This window comes from Tyto alba, unplaced genomic scaffold (assembly GCF_018691265.1).
Source record: "Tyto alba isolate M040663 unplaced genomic scaffold, T.alba_DEE_v4.0 Super-Scaffold_10, whole genome shotgun sequence".
NCBI classification, from domain to species: Eukaryota; Metazoa; Chordata; class Aves; order Strigiformes; family Tytonidae; genus Tyto; species Tyto alba.
In genome coordinates this window covers 27358715-27379482 of record NW_024881262.1, presented here as the reverse complement: position 1 = coordinate 27379482, position 20768 = coordinate 27358715, and the positions used below count along the sequence as shown (strand labels likewise).

Sequence of the window (20768 nt, the reverse complement as noted above, 5' to 3'; positions counted from 1 at the left end):
CTCGCAACATGTTCTCAGGCAGGCAGACTCCCACAGCAAACCACTGGATAAACTGCTGCTTTTTCCTTCTGTTAATAAAGCTTGGAAGTTGACCGCTGCCTTCCGAGCGGCTTGGGAAGAAACACCACGCGCTTCCTCACCGGAAAGAAATCCCCGAGCAGCTTCCTCAGGGCCGAGGCCGAGCGCAGCTCCCCAGGCGCAGAGCGGGGCCGGGGCCGCGCGGCTCCCTGCGCCCGCTCTCGGCCGGCACCTCCCCGCGGGGGCTCGGCTCCCCCTGCCCACCGCCCGGGCCCAGCACGGGCCGTTGCCGCCGCTCGTGGCGCTGCAAAACGGAAGCCAATGCTCTGCAAACCAGAACCACTGCAATTGCTTTCGGCAGCGTTATGATCCTTTGCCACTGCTCAGCTTATTCGAGAACAACTAGCCAGGAGGTTAAGAAAACCAAACCGAGCCAACCCTAATTTAAACAATTACAGAATTAGTCATCAACAGGCTAAGTAGTATTTAGACAGTAAGTTCAACATATGCCACAGTGATGCCCTTAGCAGTTGCAAAATAGAATTAGAAAACTAACATTTATTAAATCAATTTGAATTTTAATATACATTTCAAGAACGTGGCAGCATAAAAGGAAATGTTTTTAGAAACAACCTGAATCTACCATTTGCAATTTTACATTAACCATCAGGGCTCTCCTGTCGACAGTTCCAAAACACACTTGACCTAAATTCTCCAACTGTTGGTACCATATTCAGTGCAGCAGTGAGATACTAGTAAAGATTCCAAGTACTCCCACATTTCTGGAGCAAATGTACTATGTATTTAATTTCATGAAAGTCCTAATAAATGTACCATCAACAATCTCAGCAAAACTTAACAGCTCTGCAAAAGCATTCAGAAACAACCCGTGCTGTGCAGTTCTCTCCCCTTAAATCAGACTCTGGTTTGGCTACTTTTCTTACACGTAGTGGACTAATAAACAGATTTACATTAGTAGGTCACGATCAAGCCACCAAATTAGGAAATGGTAGGATCCTTTTGGGTCAACACAAAAATCACATAGAAGTTTAACTAAATACATTTTAATAGGACATCGTTAAATCTCAGGAGGGCTAAAAAACACAGATCTTGGGTCCTTGGGTTGGCAAATAAAGACAAGAATACTAAGAAGCATTTTCCACCATTTACTCATTATCAAAAATATTTTTCAACTCTTCTTGCAAAACAAAAACAAAAAAGTACAGACTGGACACGTACATCACATTTTTCTTCCTATGGCTTTAACCCCCCACCCTACCCACCCCACAAAAAAGACGGGGGGAGAAACAAACCAAAACCAACAAAAAGATCTGACCACATTCACAGAAAATGACACCATGGTACACTACAAAACAAAAGGAGGTGTCATTTGTGTCCAAAGGTTTTTGCTTATTTCTTAGGTGAGGAACCATCATTGTACATGCTTTGTGCCAAATCAAAATGCACCTAATGTTAGGTCAGAAAGCGCTGCGGGGTTCGTTGAATGAGTAAAAGGAAAGATGGAAGCAGTAAAGTAACTCAAAAAATTCACATACTATTTAACACGCTGTTGAAACAGGAATTGCCTTTTAAATTAGAAGGTAATGGTTTGTGTTCTAGTCAGCCCATGTTTAATTTGTGCTGTATTACTTAAAGAGGAGAAACTTCGGTTTTCACAGAGTAACCTGACTCTTTTAGGCTGCCAATGCGAGACTAAATTCCTCTGCTTGTGCTCTTACTTAGGGATTGCACCGATATAAACCATTTCTGCATACAGCTGAACACCTGGCAAAGGCCCTTTCATTTTAACACCTCCCGAGATCAGCTCTTTGACAATTTTGTGTTATTTTTCCTTTTTAGAGCCTTTCAGCCCAGGTTGAAAAGCTCTGACCTTCGAAACCTACTTTCAGAATACTAGGGAAAAACGAGATGGATTCTGGGTGGAGTGAGTTCTATAGCTTCTTCTGTCTAACAAACATCCAAAATATTTGATCTTAGATAGCAACTGATCCTCTGCCCCAGCTGAAAGATGCCTGTCAGCCAAGATCCACACTGAAGGGGATGGGTCCCGGGTCTATTGTGGTATAAACTTAATAAAACAAACACCCCCCGCCCAGCGGTGGTAACTGCTGTGGAAGTCTCCACATTTCCTGGGCACTGACTGGCAGCAGAGAGGGGTGAAAAAAAATCAGCCGAGGAGTCTGTCTGTAACCCACGAAGCCCCCTTCTCTCTTCTAGAAGCAACAGCAGTAAAATCAGTGGGAACTCAAAAGAAAAAAAAAAAAGGGGGAGGGAGGAGGAAATGGTGCTAATAACACTTGAGCCTTCTCAATTTTCTTGCCCCAGCCAAAATAGTCACCAACGTGTCAAACAAAGGGAGTTGGCACAGAGGGTGTAACAGATCAGGAACGTGACCTCTGGGATTGTCAAGAAAACAACAAAACCGAGTGGTGTTGTGAACGGGGATGGCGTATCGGAGTCAGCAGCTGGATGTTCATCCCACCTCACCAACTGATCTTCCACCCCCTTGTCTGACACTGAGCGGCTGCTTGGGCTATCAGCTTTCTCAATATATTACTAATCTTTTTATTTTTAAACTGTTCCACATAGTAGGTAACCAGTTCTCACAACCAGAAATGATCTACCCTTTTCAGACTGTGTTCTCCAGCTCAATGCTGCACTTCCTACAGGAATATTAGGTGATTTTTTCTAGGAATGGTGACTAACTAATCAGTAATTATTTTTCTACACCATTATCTAGCACAGTTTAGATGGACTAACTAGATACCACTTTTCTTCATTTAAGCAGAAGCTTTGACTGAGCACAAAGCATGACCAAATACAATGAGGTTAATATACTCCTTGCCAAAGATCTGGTGATAAAATCATTTACATCAGCAATTGATCTCAAACTATGAGGTGCTGTAAGAACTAAAAACAGTTTTAGGGTAACTCCTCCATTATCTGCAACTATTTCCCAGACACTAATACACATAACATAGCAATGAAAAACACTTGATACAAGTGATCTAAACGCAGGAGCTCCAGCAAGTTAAACAGAACCATAGCTGCCTTAAAACTGTAGCAGTTCCCCTACTGACGGCAGGGAAAAGAAAGAAAAGATTCAACAGTCATATCTCATGTCTATAGCTTCATCCAAACTTTTATCATCGTGTGTACTGGCAGCTAAAAACGTAGTTACTGGTGACCCTGTCACATTGATTACACTGGTGCTTGTGCTGGCATTGCGCACCGCAATGCTTGTCACATTAATGCCCAAAGTAAGCCTAGTCTGCTCCAAGGCCTTTTCTGGCACTGCAAATGCCTCCAGCTTCTTCTCCCCATTAGCCATGTATGAGTTTTGGCAGCCACGGCATATGCAGTCAAGGCAGGCTTTGCGGTTAGAATAGCAAGGGCAGCGTTGGCCACGGCATGTAAGAACACTTGGATTTTGGGTGGCACGACCACATTTACACCCTTTCTTTTCTTGTGGCTTTTTGTACACAGTTTTTGTCGGGCTTCCTGGCATAACGTTACTACTAGGAACTTTCTCCTTTGCTTTGTCTTTTGTTTTCAGCACCCCTGGTTTGGCTTTCGGGTGAGATTTCTTAGGGGCATGTTCTAAATTCTTTTTCATGCTTTTGTTAGACAGGAGGACAGTTTTACTTATTTTGGGAGTAGTGCCTCCGTTAGGTACAGTTGCAATGGGCTGCAAAGACATTTTGTTTTCCTGTTTCACTGTTACGGGAGCTGATGCTCCCAATGTTGGGCCACAGATGATGCTGGAAATGGGTAGAGGTTGAACCTTTTCACTGTCGCTTTCTGATCGAGATCGCTTTCTGTTTAACTTAACTACCTTAGGCGTCGCCGCTGTACAGGAGATTCCGTGAGGAGAAGCATCTGTGGACATGAAAATGTTATGGCTAAGAGGTGGGGGAGAGAGCTGCAGGAAAGGGCCGTTAGTCATGTTTGCTTCCAAGCTGGGCTGCAAATTAGAATCACAGACTTCAGTATTTGAAACGGTCTCTAAGCTCCGGAGAACCTCCTCAACGCTAAGGAGCAGCGAGCCACCTGGTTTTATATCTTCACTGAAACTGCAGATGTCAATGCCCGTCGTACACAAGTCACTAGTAGAAACTGTATCACACACAGGCTGCAGGCTGCTCGAGATATCTTCAGTTTTTATATACTCCCCAGTACTGCAGACATCAATTGTGTTTGCGTGTTCGGGAGAAGGAATATTCACTCCCAGTTTATCTACCGAAAGCCCATTACAATTGGGCAACCCGTTGATAACAGAACCTCTAATATCAATGTTGTGTGTGCTTTCAGGTATTGACGTAAAACTAGCTGGAGGATCAGTTGTGAGTTCTGAGGTGGAAGGTACTGGGGAATGTGTCAAACACAAAGCCAAGCCCGTATCGGAAGATTTTTCTGTCTCTTCGTGGAGTGGTGATCCGTCTTTGAGCAAAGCCAAAAGATCTGCGGAACAATCAACTGCTTCGATGATATCTCGTGCCAGTGGAGTTTGCGTTATGTATTCGCAGAGTTTCTTATAGCAGTTCACTAAGATGCTTAACTGCTTATTCTCCTCAAACTGTTCGTAGTCCTTGCACCAGCTACATGACGGTTTCATCATCATCTTCTTGCCTTTACAAGTTTTGCAGACATAATGCTGACATGTGGAGTTGGTAGGAGCAATAGGGTCTTGGAGCAAATTTCCTAAGGAAAAAAGAAAGAGAACAATTACAATGGACTCAAGGCAGGTTTCCAGGATAGCATGGGATACATTTTTTTGTACTACCAGAAAAAGTGCCTTTAAAAGTTCAGTAAATCACAAGAAAACCCACCATCCAAACAACAGCCTGTAAAACTTTTCACAGCTGCCGTATCTGGTTTTAAAACAACATTAATTAAAAAAAAAAAAAAAAAAAAAAAAAAACAGAAGAAAACCATCACACCATAATTTGTTGTGCTGCTGCAGCCTTTAAATACTCACAACCAAACCACTACCCGTCCCCCATCCCCTTCAGCAGCTTCTTCCATTGAAACGTACAACACACACAAGATTTCTATGAATTTACCAGAAGTGCAACAATAAACTCCCATGAAGAGCTACCGCAGAGGTTTTAATGCAATTAGTGAAAACAAATGGCAACGGAGCAGAGGAAATGTAAAAATGAATGTAAAAGGAATGTGAAAATGAAGACATATCAGCCCCAAAAGGAAAGACATAGCAGACTTTGTTTTACTTTTCATTTAGCTGGGACTAAAAATAGAAACTAGCTTTGTGACACTCTATGCCATGAAAAAAGCACAAAGTTTTTAACTCTGCAAGCAACAAAAACAGTTAAATGGACCCCATGAATTCTTATAAACACTAAAAAAACCCACTTAGTAGTGTATTTGAATAAAAATAAAATAAAAAATAATATTGCTTTCCAATAAATTACTCTTGTGCCAAACCAGAAGGTGCAACGTGGCAACTATTAACACATCCTGGGGAGTGGTGGCTCCCGATTTTCCAATTCCACAGACACGTATCAGTGAAACAGTGGTACTGTCACAGCCATGATGCTGAAATATGTTCAAGTGTCAACATCAGCTCACGTCCCAGGCAGGAGTGAAGAAGTCAGACGGAAGGATTTTTCCCCAAGATCTTACTGTTAAGAATAAACAACTAATAAAAATCAGTTGCTAAAGGAATCAACACACCTGACAGCACAGAAAAGTTTCAGACACCCAGTCCTGACAATCTGGAAGGTTATGTCTCCAGATTTCTGAAACTGTAAAAACCCAAATTAATGTTTTTGTTTTTTCTTAAGAACAAAACGAATAACGGATAAGGATAAAATAGGAAAAACAAAGGTAACTGAAATTCTGCACAGAAATAATCCAACTAGTAGCTAGATCCAGAAAATGTCAGTATTGCTTTGCTATTTCTAGCCAGCTCTAGCCCAGACATTCTAACGCCTAAATTGCATTTCAGACTATCTATAGTCTTCTACGGCAACAGGTTTCCCCCTCCTTTCCAAGCAGCAGATTTTCAGCTTCGATCAGACCTTTCTCCCCATAAGGAGCCTTTGTTGGATGAGTTACAACCATCAGTGAATTCTCACCCAGATTTTCCCAAGCGAAAACATGTGGTTACGAACAAATGAATAAAATTAAACAATTTGGGAAGAGAAAGCAAAATACATATATTAAAACAGAGTGAGATTTAAAAAATCATATAAAATATGAAGATATTTTCTCTCATCGCTCACTTGCCAAGAAACTTTTAATCACACAATTGTGATTCCATCACAGATTCTTTGAAGGGATGTAATTAACTGGACCTAGTCAAGTGGACTGAGTTATCAATTAAGTAGTAAAACCCAACCTTTCTACCTGGTATTACTTTAGGCTGGAATCTAAGCCCTCAGGTAGAAGAGCAAGACACACTACACTAACCCTTTGCTGTAGCAGCACTTAAAATATGAAACTTGTCCCTCGCTCTGTATCTTTTGTCAAAATGCTCCATCCCTCTTTCTAACCCAGCCCTCTGTACTTTTCGCTATTCAAACCCCTTTACAAAATGCAACTTTTTGTGTGTGTTTCAACAGGAAATTAGCACAGTAATTCCGCAACACTTGAAATCCATGAGTGAGCAGATTATCCCATTTTCCCTTTGAAATCTGAATTCCCTGGTACCTCTGGGAAAGGGCTGCCCCAGCCCTCCCTCCACCTGAGCCATCTTTCAGTGAAGGTGGCTTGATGTAAACTGGGTTTTGAGCAACAAATAAGAGTCAGCACTGAAGTCATCATTACGTAGTAATTTTTGTAATAAATGGAGAGAAAATATAATTGTTTAGAAAGCTGGCAGGTGGTGCCCATCTACACAGTGTCAAATAACGAGAACTGTCATTAGAGTGTGACTGGAGCAGGGGCCGTGGGAAGCGCAGCGTGTTTGACCACAGCTAATTGAAAGCGATGCAGGAGGAACATTGTATGGGAGAAGCTGTAGAACAGGGAAGGGCTCAAAGCACAATTACAGCCACACTTGTCATGAAATGCACTTCATGACCAAAGAGTAGGTATTTAACTTTTCTTTGCTTATCTAATGAGGAGAGGTGACTACACAAGACCCCACCGTGAGAAGGCGATAGCAAAACACTCTCCAAGTTAAGCAGTGAAGATTTAAAGCTGACAGATGGAACATAAAGTCACACAATCCAACATGCAGTGGAATTTTTTTTTTTTAAGTTCCCTTTAAATGACACTTTATAAACAGCAAGGCAGGCAGAGATGTCCATCACGGTCCCAAGACTGGATTTGATTTTGTGAGCAAAGTCCTTAACTCCCACGGGAAAAAACAAAAGAAAGCTTTAAATCACATCAGCTAGTCTCAGAAGTCGTGTCCTTCAGCAGAAGGAGTTCACAAACAACTGCTCATCCCTTCTAGACCTTGAGTCTTTCCAACAGGACAAGCAGAAAGCCATGCCCCGACCAGTGCAGGAGGCAAACACACCCAACACTCGTTCGTTTAATGCCTTGAGACTTCAGAACCCAACGTAAAACTACGCGCGTCCACCGAGAGCCCACCAGCATCGATATGCAATGAAACAAAGCCCTTGGGCTTGCTCCTTGGTCTACCTTTAGCCTCTTTTTGCTACTTATGACGTCCTGGTTTGAGCCCAGAGGGCAACTGAGCACCAGGTAGCCGTCCGCTCACCCCTTCCCCCTCCGGAATGGCAAAGAGAAAATGAAGCAAAAAGGCCTGGGAATCCAGAGGACAGGGAGGGGCGGCTCACCCATTATGGTCACGGGCAAAAGACAGACCCATTAGAGGAAGAAAAGGGAAAAAAAAAAAAAAAGAGCATCACTTTAATTCAAACAGCTGCATCCTGTGGGGAGGACTCGCTGCGGAGAAGGTTGATGGAGGTCTGTCTCCAGTGAGAGGGGAGCCACATGGAGCCGGGGGAGCTTCTGAGAAGCTTCTCACAGGGGTCAACACTGCTGCCCCCTCCCCTGCTACCGAAAACCGCACCACAGAAACCCAGCACAGATGATGAGTTATGATGATCAGTGCTTTACAGATCATGAAGTACTAAAATACTTCAGAGATGGGACAAAATAAACAATATACCAATTTACCTTTTTATTAGATTTAAATAAAAAAAGGCACCACCAACTGTGCATTTTATTTCTCCCAAAACAAATTTGCCTGAAACTGTTGAATGAGTACGAATGCTAAAAGAGGATACTGAAAAATTTAAATTTCCAGAAGCTTTGTGGAAAAAAAACCCAGACGGACCGACAAAACACTTTACACGCTCTCACTGAAGGACAGAACAGAGGGAGTTCTACTCTCAGTAAATGCCAGGCAACCTACATGGGAGAGACATTAGGAATGCCTGAGCTGTGGGAATATTTTCAGTTTGAGCTCATATCTCATTGAATATTCATTCTTCAGTCAAAGTTTCTCTCTTGTATGGATTCTGTGGCACCTACCACTCTCTTCAGCTTTAGCATCGTTAAGCTAAAAATAAAAAAAGTCAACCATGAGATGCAAATTCACAGAAAATTAAGTTTCAGTACTTTTAATACTCAGGGAATGGCATTAAGTCAGCAGCACTGTCCCGGAAAGACAACACCTGAGCTGCTCCCCAGAATCTGGAGGCACTAAGCCCTGGGACATTCCCAACTGCTGGATTGTACAGACTCCCAAGAAATCACACTCATTTGATGGTGCAAATTACCAGATGTTCCCAGATTAAGATTATGATGTCCACCATGAAAATAAAGCCAGGAAGGATTCCAAGATGCTACCTAGCCCATCCTCAGACTCCTAAGAATGGCCATACTGAGTTAGACCAAAGATCCATCTAGCGCAGCAGGCCGTCTCGCTGGTGGCCAAAAGCAGACACTTTGGGCACAGAGTAAGAACAGGGAAAGTAAACTCTTAATACTTGCCCAGCTTTTAACCATTATTAGCCGAGATGCTTCTCACGGGAGATGGAGTTTCCATGCAGTCAGTGACCCCCAGATTGCTTCATCTCCTCTTTAACTATTTCAAACATCATCACAGCAGGCTTTGACAAGAAGGTCCCTGATCAGCAATCTGTAGTGCTGAGAAGGACCTTTTTGTTCTGAACATGACTCTTACTAGTTTCACTTGACAATTTCAGGTTCCTGTGTTGGATGAGGCAGCAGTCAATCCCTATCCCTCCCTTCCACATTACTCAGTTTTACAGACATCTACCACGTAACCCTCCAAGTTGTCTCTTTTGGAGACTGTACAGAAGCTGCCCCTTACATTGGATCACCCTTCTCCTGACTCTTCCACAGTCCTTTTTTGAGATGAGGGGACCACAACTGCAACAGTGTAAGACACGGGTGAACCACAGCTTTACACAGTGCCATAATAAAAATTCCCCACTTTATTCTCTATTCCAGTCCTGATTTTTAGCATTTGGTTTGTTTTTCTGATACTATCTTCTGATATTCTGAGCTGATATTCTCAGAGTTTGCTATTGCGAGGCCAAGATCTTGCTTTTAGCCAGTAGCCATCAGTGCTACCCCCTTCTATAAATTTATATAGATCTGCAAGATATAAATATGGCGGGCTCTGAGAAGTTAATATTTTCCCCATGTTTATAATTTATTATTTATCTAAGCTAAATTTAATTTGTCATTTTATTGCACAGTCATTCATCCGCATAAGATCCTTCCACGATTACTCAATGCAGGCCTTCATATTTACTACCCTAAATAGCTTGGTATTACTAAACTTTGCCTCGTCTTTTCTCACCCTCTTTTGCAAGGGGTATATTAATACACCAAAAGCAAAAATCACATTCTTACAAACCTTCCATTAAGAGGCTTTTCCCTAAACAACATCAGCTCTTAAGTATCCTACTTTCAAGAAAGTTTCCTAAACATCTACATTAATACGAGCACTTACAATTAATAAGCAGCATATACAGAGGAAATACTTGTAATTTATTATTTACAAAATATCACAGCTGTCCTGGAAAGGCTGCTACCAGGAGGGAGGTCATTTAAACCACAAGGAATACTTCCTATTGTGTTCCTTAATGAGCATTACTTCACAGCTGCAGGAAGAGGGGAAGCATCTGCAAATTTTATCTCAGAGACCAAAGGGAGGCAAAGAATTGGGAATCAAAGCAATTGTTAGGTGTACACATCCAGCAAATGTGCTCCCAATCGGTGAAATTCACTGAGAGGACAGACTTGAATGAAAACAGGTCACCTCCTTCCATTCCATTCCATTCTCATCTATCCACAGCAAAGGCAGAAATATAGCGCCCTAGAAAAAGGGCTAAACACAACTAATTTAGGGTCCTTGGAAAAGCCTACTGAAACATAATATATTGCCTTTTTTAACAACTCGGAAAAACTTCAGAACGATGTAACTATTAAGTCTTAATCTGATGAAGGAAACTAGAAAAAATGATGATGTCAAATTCTGTTACAAGTTAAAATAAACGTATCACTGGGTTTAATCTCCAACATTTGACTGCCAAAACAGTCTTTAATCCTCAATTGCATTTCTATCTCCAGAAATCACCCTCGGTTTACAGTTTGAAGCAAGCAAGTGGAAAGCCCAGCCTTCTGCTCCTTTCACTCCCTACCTGACTGAAGTGGCATATCTGCTACACAACACAAAAGCAGGACTGGCATCCATGAAGAAGAGGAGATGATGGTAAGAAGGAAAGTAAGAAAGAAGTTCACCTGCACACCAGTTAACCCGTTAACAGTATAATGACCATGATTTCATTTTTAAACCAAGATTACGACAAGCTTCTGTGAACTTTGGATTAGTCAGATAGAAATCGTACAGCTCTGTGAACCTAGCAATTGTTAAAAACCAGGAAGCTATAATCAATCCGATGAAGCACACATACACTTCTGTGTTACCCTTAAAATTAATGTGTGGCAAGCACCTCAAAGTAATAACCAGAAGCTGGATGTTCAACAGTTGGACTGCTACACTTCCAGCATTTTCATTTCTGGATTAAACATCATCTGATTGTTTCTACTAAAATAATTAGCAACAGGCAGTAAGCTCTAACAAATTGCTATATTCAAGCTTCAGTTAACCACCTCCTGAAGGACGGGAGCTTGTTCGCACTGGCTGGCAATACCACTTGACAGACTTTTTGAGGTTCAGCTCTCCATCTACCTGCAGCTCAAGCCCTTCAGCTGAAGCAGCCTCTGAAAGGAAAAGGTTTGCTCCCCCCAGCATCCCTGCAGTGCTCCCTTCTTCAACCCCACACAGCATCTTCTCATCTATGAAATGATCAGCTAGATCCAACTGAAGAACAGGTAACGAGGTTTCAAAGCAAATCATGCAAAAGAAAAATCATAAAAGCAGTAGCACTTTCACAGTTTGGTAAAACACCTAGAAGCACTATTTGCAAAACTATCTGACAATAAACAGGCAGGCATAATGGTAAGTAGCGAAAAGATCTGTTGACCATCTGCAGAAAAATAAAACAGAAGTGTAAGATCTGTTTTATATGAGTGAAAGGTCTGGATGCTTACAAAAAAAAAAAAGTAACTAGATACACTCAAAACCAGAGGAACTTCAAGAGAGCTTAGTGCAAGGGACAACTGCCAAGGACAAGAGAAGGTCTCCTTCCACAAATCTCAAGCCCTCCCAAACCCCTCCCAAACCATACAGGCAAGATGGTGGGCTTGAACCACGGTCTGGTTGACACATTTTACAAATACTGTACCAAAGTCAAGAAGCAGATTCACCGGATGGAGGTTTGTCCTACCCCTGCCCTGACAAACCGTCCCAGTTAGAAAAACGTTTGACAACTTTTCTCATCAGACAGAAACCTACTGGATCACCTGGCAGAGGTGCCGCCTATCACCCAGATATCCTACACCCACTTCCCAGCATTCAGAAAACAAGTCAGCATTTGTAGCACCCACACGCTTGGCTGAGAGGCATGAAGACGCAGGACATCTGCGGTATCACTAGCACAAAACCTTGAACCTACGTCTACAAAACAGAGATTGTAAGGAAGAGGAGCTCACGATGACAACACTAGAAATGTACTTATCCTTTAGTGTTTTTTTTGTGAGATAAGGTTTGGTAGACAAATAGCTTCATTCAGCCAAAAACTAGAAATAGAAGAAGACTTTTAGCAAACAACCCTTTTTCAGATATGAAACGGTAAGAGTTTACTTGTGAACTAAATGATGGTATTTTGAGGAGGAAATACTATCTTGCTGTCAAATCACTATACCTACAACAGTACCTCTAGAATTTGTCCAAAGACATTCACAAACACTGACAGATTCCCTGTCAGGTGAAATGGAAACGTGGGGGACACACAAAACAGCATAAGAAACCCCAAACAAACTTATTTCAAAGTTTTATCCTCTGAGCAGCAGAGAAAACCTCTGCCGGCTGCTTCTGAGCATCGTCCATCAACAAACAACTACGAAAAATTAGTTACAGAAATTATTACCCTCATATAGGGATGGTTGTGACTGAAGAATTAATGATTGTATAACTCCCTAGAAAAATAAAAACTGCACTATTTTTGTCTGAACACCATGGGAACCCAAATTAACCACAGTAAGAATACAGTTAGGCTATTTTTCTACATATCTGGAGAAATACAGTCAACCTCTTTAGCTAAAGTTCAAGGAAAAACCCCAGAAATATGACAAGTTGCATTTTAACTGTAGAAGGGACTGCTTTGTTCCTGACTCCACCCCTTGCATAATAAACAACAGAACATATTTTATTAAGTCCTATGTCAAAGTTATATTTCTGTTTGAAAGTCTTTGTGTTTACAAAATCACTGACTGGAAAATTTCTAAATGTATTTTTAACAAACTACGTGGCAAAGTTCAAACTTTTTAATGAACAGGCTTTAAAAAGATTGATAAATTCATCTTTTATACCATCCAATGTAAAATTTTCACGTAATGATGTTTTCCAAAAGTCAAGGTTGATATATTTTAAGAGGTTTTAAATGGCAAAGTTAACATTTCTCCTATGGGTATAAGACTAATTTAACATGTTTCTATGCAGTATAAACACTCATAAGAGCTAAAACTTGATTTGAAAGTTATAGAACAAGTTGATCACATTCTCTGAGCAAACAAAAAAGTAATGAAAACTATTTTTTCCCCACCAAACAAAAAATGCTTGCACCATCAAGATTAACCGTGCAATCTTAAAGCTGTGCTCTTCAAGGCGACTAGAGACAGAGCAAGCCCTCTGCTGTGACTGCAAGGCTCAGGAGACAAAGAATAACAAATGACATCACCAAAGGACTTCAAAGTGAATTCCTCCATAAGAGCAGGGAAATCTTTACTATCTGGAAAGCACGATGCTCAAGAAGGGCTGTGCTGTGCCTTATTTCTGAAGCCACACACTAGATGCGAAGAATCTTTCCTGGCCTCACAAAGAACTCCAGCATAATACCCAGCAACTGCTCACTCCATATTTATTCAACCTAATCTGTAAATCATAACATAGTAAGAAAACAAAACCAAAGAAATTTCTGTTTGAGTGCACTATGCCCATAGATTCGGCCACCAAGTTGTCTCAATAAAGATGCCTCTTGGCAACACATTAACTTTTCTTTAAACACTCTGAAACACAAATGGTTTAAGCAATATCCTCAGGCGACCATCAAAACCCATCCATCATCTCCCATTGCCTCAGTGAGAAACACACTCCCATCTCAAGTCACATCAGAAGACAATACTGCAATCTTCACTTTGCAACCTTCTTTTGGAGCCCACTATCAACCAGCTGTTACAGTGGAAACCACAGTTACTTCTCTTCCTACTCCTCAATTTTGTTCTAAGAAAAAGGAACATTTTTAGTTTAGAAACCAATTTAAATTCAACTGCTAGAATTTTATGTTATCAAAACTTATGCAGTGCAATTCAGACAACCTTGAAAAAGCAGTTCTCCCAGGAGTCACACACAGGATTTAAACACAGGAAAGGGAAACAGTGAATTTAAGCAGAGAGATTTTAAGAGGAAGAGAAATCATCCAACGTGTTCTATGGCTAAAAATGAGTGTATTCAGAGATGTGCAAGTGGACATTTTATAGACAACTGTCCATGCTGATTATCTCCAAAAAAATAAGAATGAGAATAGCTGCAGCAGAAAGTATTTGATAGGTACTTAGTCCCGTAGTCCATGCTGCTCAATGGTTGTTTCAGAGATTGTGGTTATTTTGCGCATTCTTCAGAAATTCAGAAGTATTTTGGCAACCACTCATGTAATTTTTAAATTGAAAATAACATACTTTTAAAAAAACTACCAATATTTGATCTCTGGACAATATTTTTTCATCATTGAACTATGAAAAAATACCTAAAAAAACCCACCAATACAGACTGCTTTTCAAATATAAAAGGCAACTCAGATCTGGCAGCACGAATCATGATTCAGCCTTCACTCTCCTTAATCTACAGAGAATGGACAAGGAATGAGAGTTCTAGGCTAAACTTTTCCATCACAAAACTTAAATACGCTTTTTCACTTCAAAACTCTGATATCCAGGCTTAACTCACTTAGTCATGGCTCACATCCCAAACAGAAAATCCAGTATCATGCATATAATTAAGTTTATTAGTAGTGGGAATTTGTTTCTTCTGCCTTCGTCCAGCTCTGTGACCGGAAATCTAATTTTCTAGAAATCTATTTAGGTGTCACCCAACTACCTTCTCTTCTCTGAAGGACATGACTTAACTGCTGCATGCCTCAGATTGTCTTAATACTATCAGCGAAAAAAAGACTTCGTTTACTCTAGAGCCATAAATTCACCTGCATTCCACTCACTTGTGGTGCTTCTTCCCTTAGATACTTGTAAATATTTTCACATGAAAGCTTACTGAAATGATACAGGTCTAATCCACAATTTCCCAATGACAGAGCATAGCCTGTACTGATAAATTCTCCTTGAGAGGGATACCACCACCACTAAAGAGTTACAGACAAGGGTCCAGAGGAGGTCACACCATGCACTGGCATAGGGGTGGAAGGAGTCAGAACTGCAGAACTGATGGAGAATTAGCTCAGCAAAGGGCAAAGAAGAAGAGGAGGAGCCCTCGCAGGTCCAACAACACAGACAAGATGGTACAAAGATGGACAATTGTACACCACTCAGTATACCAGCAACTATAGAGAAATTTCACACCTAGCTAGCAGAATGAGTTCCGTAAGACTTAACTTACACTAACAGTACAAAACTTTCAAAAATGAGGCTAGTACTTTTACACAAGAGCAGGATGGAAATAACATCCCTACACTAATCTTTGTATAAAAAAAAAAAAAAACAAACGACAATTTTTTAATTATTATTATTTCTTTGGTAATCCATGCCATTCCCCATGTTTGGGAGCTGCTTCCATAATGCTACTTTACCATTTAGCCTTCAACCCCTTAACTAAAATTATCAAGAGCTATCTCAAAACACTTGACAGGAGCTGTATAAGGTACCAGCCAGTACTGTCACGTTGTTTCTTTGTTCCTTCTCACCCCTTAATCTCCCTTAAACCACATGTTGTCTCACATCCCCTTACTTAGATTACAAGATGTTTAAAGCAAGAACTATGTTCTTATTCTGTATTTCTACAGCACAAGCTACAACTGGGTTCTTGGCCAAACATAAACTATTGTCCCAAAGCCACTTTCACATTCTAAATCAGCAATAACAATCTTTCACACACCTTTTGAATATCTTTCAGAGGTCTCGGGATGAAGTTTTCCACAGATAAAAAACTAAACTGCTCTGACTGGCAATCTGGCTCTTACATGCATTTTAACAGAATTTCAAAAAAGGCTGTTAATGCTGAAAAGCCCTGAACATTTTAATGACTTGCAGTAACCTACACAGTATTTGAAATAAAGGCACGTTCAAGAAGATTTTACCCCAATAGACAGTATTTTTAAAACACAGAAGTTTGTTGCTTAAATTCTACTAAACTGTTTTCAAATTAAATGTGGCATTAACATGCAATTTAATAATAATCACTTTAGTCCAGAGACTGAAACTCAGATTTCACATCCCCAAAACACATAAGACAAGTCCCTTCTGTCTAATGGACACTCAGGAGTGTATATTTTTAGTTTTAAAAGCTCTAGGAAATATCATCTTATACATCCTTGTAAAAGGATGATGCATTACCTACACCACCATCTAGGAAACTGTCACATGATCACACTTAAATCCTAGAAACATACACTGCTGTACCATCAACATAATTTAACCTTTATAACCCATTCGGTAAGAGAGAGACCTCAAATCCACCTAGAACAGATTTAGGTGACTTACAATGGCGTACTGTATTTATGTTATGATGTTCCACGGAACTTCAAGTGTGCCAATCTGAATCTAAAATCAGAGCTTTACTTAAAATTTCATAATTACGTGGGTCCAAAAACTTCTGCCACCCCTACTCTGTGAGCTGGTTTCAAAGACTATCAGATCAAAAGAAAACGAGTTAGTTTATGTCTAGTGCATTGAAAAAGTAGTGAAAGCACAATAATGTTAGTTGATTTATATGGCTGTCACTAATTTCTTCTAAAAACAATTCTCTAAAATTAAAGGGACAATCTTGACTGTGGAATTAATACCTACAGCATAACAAAGCATTACAGAATGCTTTCAGAGAGATTAAATACTGAGGAAAGGCTGATGACATAAGGAGCATTAATTTGGGGAGTAATTTCCCAAGGCGACTCCGAGAAGTCCAACACTTGAGACTTTAACCAAGTGTAGGGGTTTTATGCATCACTGATAATTCATGCAGCGTTTCTCCAACAAAGCATGATTTTTAAGCATTTACAGTCAAGACCACATTCTAGTAAGATCTGTGCAAGAGAAATACCTAATGCTCTAAGTTCCACACACATGAACCCATACCCAGATATTTGGATCTCATGGTCTAAACAGACAAACAGGGTAGAAAGAAGTGAGCATCTGAAAAGCTTTTAAATATTTTAAGAAAACAACACTGTAAAGTTTTGGGTGGTCACAGCACTCACTCTTGTGATGGTGACATCTCACAAAGTAATCTTTGCTTCAGTACTCAAACATTACTTTTTAAAAACACTGAAGTTAAAAAGGTTTTGAGAGTTGGATAGGCTTTCAACCACCTTAAATATGTAGAAGGTGTAATAGCTCTTAGCACTAACATGTACAAGAGGAAAAAAAGTATTTAAAAAATACCAAGGCAAGGTCAGAGGGCCAAAGAGAGAAAGGGGCACCAATATTCACCCATGATAGGAATGGGAGAAAAAGAACACAAAAAGCGAACAAGAAAAAGAAGGCTGATTTGCCTTTACCAGCCTGAGCTGATGACTTATGACTGCTGGTCAAAACCAGAGTCGACAGTTTTATCTCGTGCAGGACCACTTTCCCACGACTAACTGCCTGCAAGTTCAAGAAAGACACTTTACTAACTCTGTAGGACAGAAACCATGCTTTACTGTACAGCTTCACAAAGAGCCTGGTATTTACAGAGGCCTGTGTATGCTACCACACTACAAACAGGAGCCCAAAACACAGAGAGATAACAGCAGGGCATCAGTCGTAGACAACATATTTGAAACAAACAGCGGCTACAGTTATCTGAAAGCTAGCCACAGTAGAAAAAAATGTAAACCAAAGCAATAACCTTAAAATTCAAAGAAAATAAAGAGATGAAGAGCGAAAGTAGAACCATCAAGAAGTAGTTTGTATGTAGGACTATCCATGAAGGCACAAGTCAATAGAAGAAAACAAACTAAAAAGCATGGTTTGCTCTACCAAACTGAAAGTAACATAAAAGCCAAGCAAGAAAAGCCGAAGAGTGGAAAAACAGCTCAGGAATTTGGGCAGGGACAAATTAAAGATAGATGGTTTCAATAGCACAGAGTGTAAAAATAAGATTGCAAAAGGCCAAGAAGGGAAGAAGTCAAGGCAAGGAGAACAAAGAACGCATTTCAGAAGACCAGTCTAAAAGTGGAGAGGCCAGACAGCACAGTAGTTACAAACATGTAGTCCTTACATAAATATCTTATTAAAAAAAAAAAAAAAAAAAAAAGAAAAATATTAGCATATGTTTTAGGCAAAAGCAGTCTGGTGGTTGACCAAAGTCAAGAAGGATTTATGGAAAAAAAGCACAGTTAGGAATTGGAATTAACAGAGCCTAAGGTAATAAGAAGAGATAAAGAGCAGAGGTGCATCAGTATTGACATGAGGGTTATGTGAGGGGAAAAAAAACAAACCAAACCAAAACAAAAACTTAGATAAATTATTTCAGGAAATGACGATGCAGTGATCCTGGGAACAGGCTCCCTCTTTCCCAGTACAAACAGATCTCTATGTGCTAAGACTTTAAGTGGGAGGAGCCAATAGCTACAGGATAGGAAGCATCCAACACTAGTTCAGCAGCCTCAACAGCTGAAATCCTGACCCTGTAAATAAATAAAATATTTAACTTTATAAACCCCTGTAATTCGATTAAATCTTAGTGCGACCACACACATTAGTAAAGATAAACACATGCAAACAGGAGTCCACTCTGTTAGGAAAATACAAACACACACAGGTCCAGGACTTAAAATTACCAGAGGGAAAAAAAGGAGAATTAACAAAATTAATCAACTAAGAGGTCTAACAGTTCAGCCTCCCTCTCCCAACACTGACCAAGGCTTCAAAGGGAAGTTCAAGAAGGGTTGACAGCTTATTCCAGAGCTTCCTACCAGGAGCGGCCACGTGCCCCCACTTCATAAACACAGAGGAAGGCAATTCCTGCCCATGTTCCCCAGACCGTAATGCTGAAATTCCGGATGCCTGACTTTGCCCACAAAATGCAGAATGCTCTTTTTGGGGGGGAGGGAGCGGGGAAATCCTAGCAGACTTTCAGCCTATTTGCTTTTTATGGTAATTATGGTTATAGGACAATTATCTGCCCGCACAAAAAAAAAAAAAATATAAATCCAAACATTGTTTCTGTGTGCTTAAAATTCCTGGCTTTTAATCAGAGTTACTTTTTTGTTCTTTACATTTCAAGGAGGGGGAAGAAAAAAAAAAAGTTTAAAGTTCTGATTTCCCTGCCTCTACGGTCTGTATATTGTTTTGAGTATCTTTTACCACACTTGCTCTTAGTCATCGCTTTTTTAAAGCAATTAACTCCACTATACCAGGGTATTCCAATAACCACTAATAACTACCATAGGCTTTATAAAATAAAGTGACCATAACAAAGTGTTGCAGTTTGGGGAAAACAGGCTCGCTCAACAGAAACAACAGATTATTGTCTATACAGCTTGCCAGGCTATTAAATACACACACACACACCCCCCAACGCCTTTCTACATTTTTTGCCCAATATTACTCGCAGATTTCCCCCCACTTCGGGTTGGTTTTTGCACGGGGGCGGGTTAAACCGGAGCCTGTTTTCACTCCACCTTCCCCAACCTGCAAACCCACCGCGCCGCCGCCCCCCGCGGAAGAACCGCGGCCCGCCCACGTGGGCTCCCCCGCCGCCGCCCCCCCCTTCCCAAAACGGTGGTTGGGGGGGGGGTGGGGGGGCGGGCTCCGCGGGAGCGGCGATTCCGCGGCCAAAGGCTGAGCAAAAGTTTGCCGGGCCGGCTCCGTGCGTGAAGCCCGGTTCCCCGGGCGGGAGCGGGGGAGGGAAGGAGAACCCGAGCGCGGCGCTTCCTCCGGCGGCCGGGCCGGGGCTCCCCGGGCAGCGCGGCCCAGGGCCGCCCCGCAGCGCCGCGGGGGGGGGGGGGGGGGGGGGGGGGGGAAAGGCGGAGGGGGGGGAGGCTCATTGTGCAGGGAACAAAAGAAATATCCTCACCGCAAACGCAGCAGGAGAGGGACTGCCTGAAGTAGGGCAGGAGCTTGTTAATCTCTGTAAAGGACTGGGGATCCCCAGGGTCGTAGTTGAGCACCAGGCGGCTCGCTGAAACGTAGAGAGCAGTGGCATTCACCGGGTTCATCGCAGCCGCTCGCACGCCGCCGGCTCCGGGGTGAGAAGAAAGCGCGGCGCCGAGTCCGTGCCGGCCGAGGGGGCAGGTGGCCCCGGGGCGGGGGCAGGCCGGGTGTCACCTTGGTCCGGGGCCACCTGGAGCCGCGCGGTGGCGGCGGCAGCGCGGAGGCCGCGGCGGCCCTGTCAGAGGGGCCGCGCTGGCTCCTCCTCCGCCTCCAGCGGGGCCTCGCTCCCCAGCAGCGGCCTCGGCCCGCCCGCCCGCCCGCCCGCAGCCGCGCAGCGCAGGGAAAAGGCGGCGGCGCTACTCCAGGCTGCGGGCCATGCCGGGCCGCCCTCCCCGGGGCCCTGCTCCTCCGCGAGCGGACGCTGCCTCAGCGGCGGCCCGGCATGGCGGCGGCCGCAGGGAGGAACCGCGAAGCCAGCTGAGGGCGGCGGCGGCGGGGCCGCGCTGCCCGCTCCGGCGGCGGGGGAGGGAGGGAGGGAGGGAGGGAGGGAAGGAGGGAGGCGGATGCACCTGGGCCTCAGCGCGGCCGCATCACCGCGGCGGCCCCCTCCGCGGGGCCGGTGAGCCGCTAGGCTGGCGCGGGAGCGCGCGGGCGGGCGGGGGCGCGCGCTGCGGGGGAGGGGGGGCGGGGGGCGGGGGGGGGGGGGGGGCAGGGTCCGTCCGCCCGGTCCGCGCCGCAATGTCAATAGCGACCGTTAGGTCCGACCGTCACTGCGGAGCCATCGCCGCTGCCGTCTGGCGCCCGGCGCTGCGCATGCGCGGCCGCGCCGC

General features: G+C 42.8%; 1 protein-coding gene across 1 annotated transcript; it reads right to left on the bottom strand.

Moving 5' to 3' along the window:
- Positions 1 to 1171: 1171 nt before the first annotated feature.
- Positions 1172 to 20634, bottom strand: MSL2 (MSL complex subunit 2). Its single transcript, XM_032992613.2, has 2 exons — positions 19862 to 20634; positions 1172 to 4740 (listed from the first exon to the last, which is right to left on the bottom strand). Exons 1-2 carry the CDS (start codon positions 20001 to 20003, stop codon positions 3143 to 3145), a joined length of 1740 nt encoding a protein of 579 aa, XP_032848504.2. The 5' UTR covers positions 20004 to 20634; the 3' UTR covers positions 1172 to 3142.
- Positions 20635 to 20768: the final 134 nt, after the last annotated feature.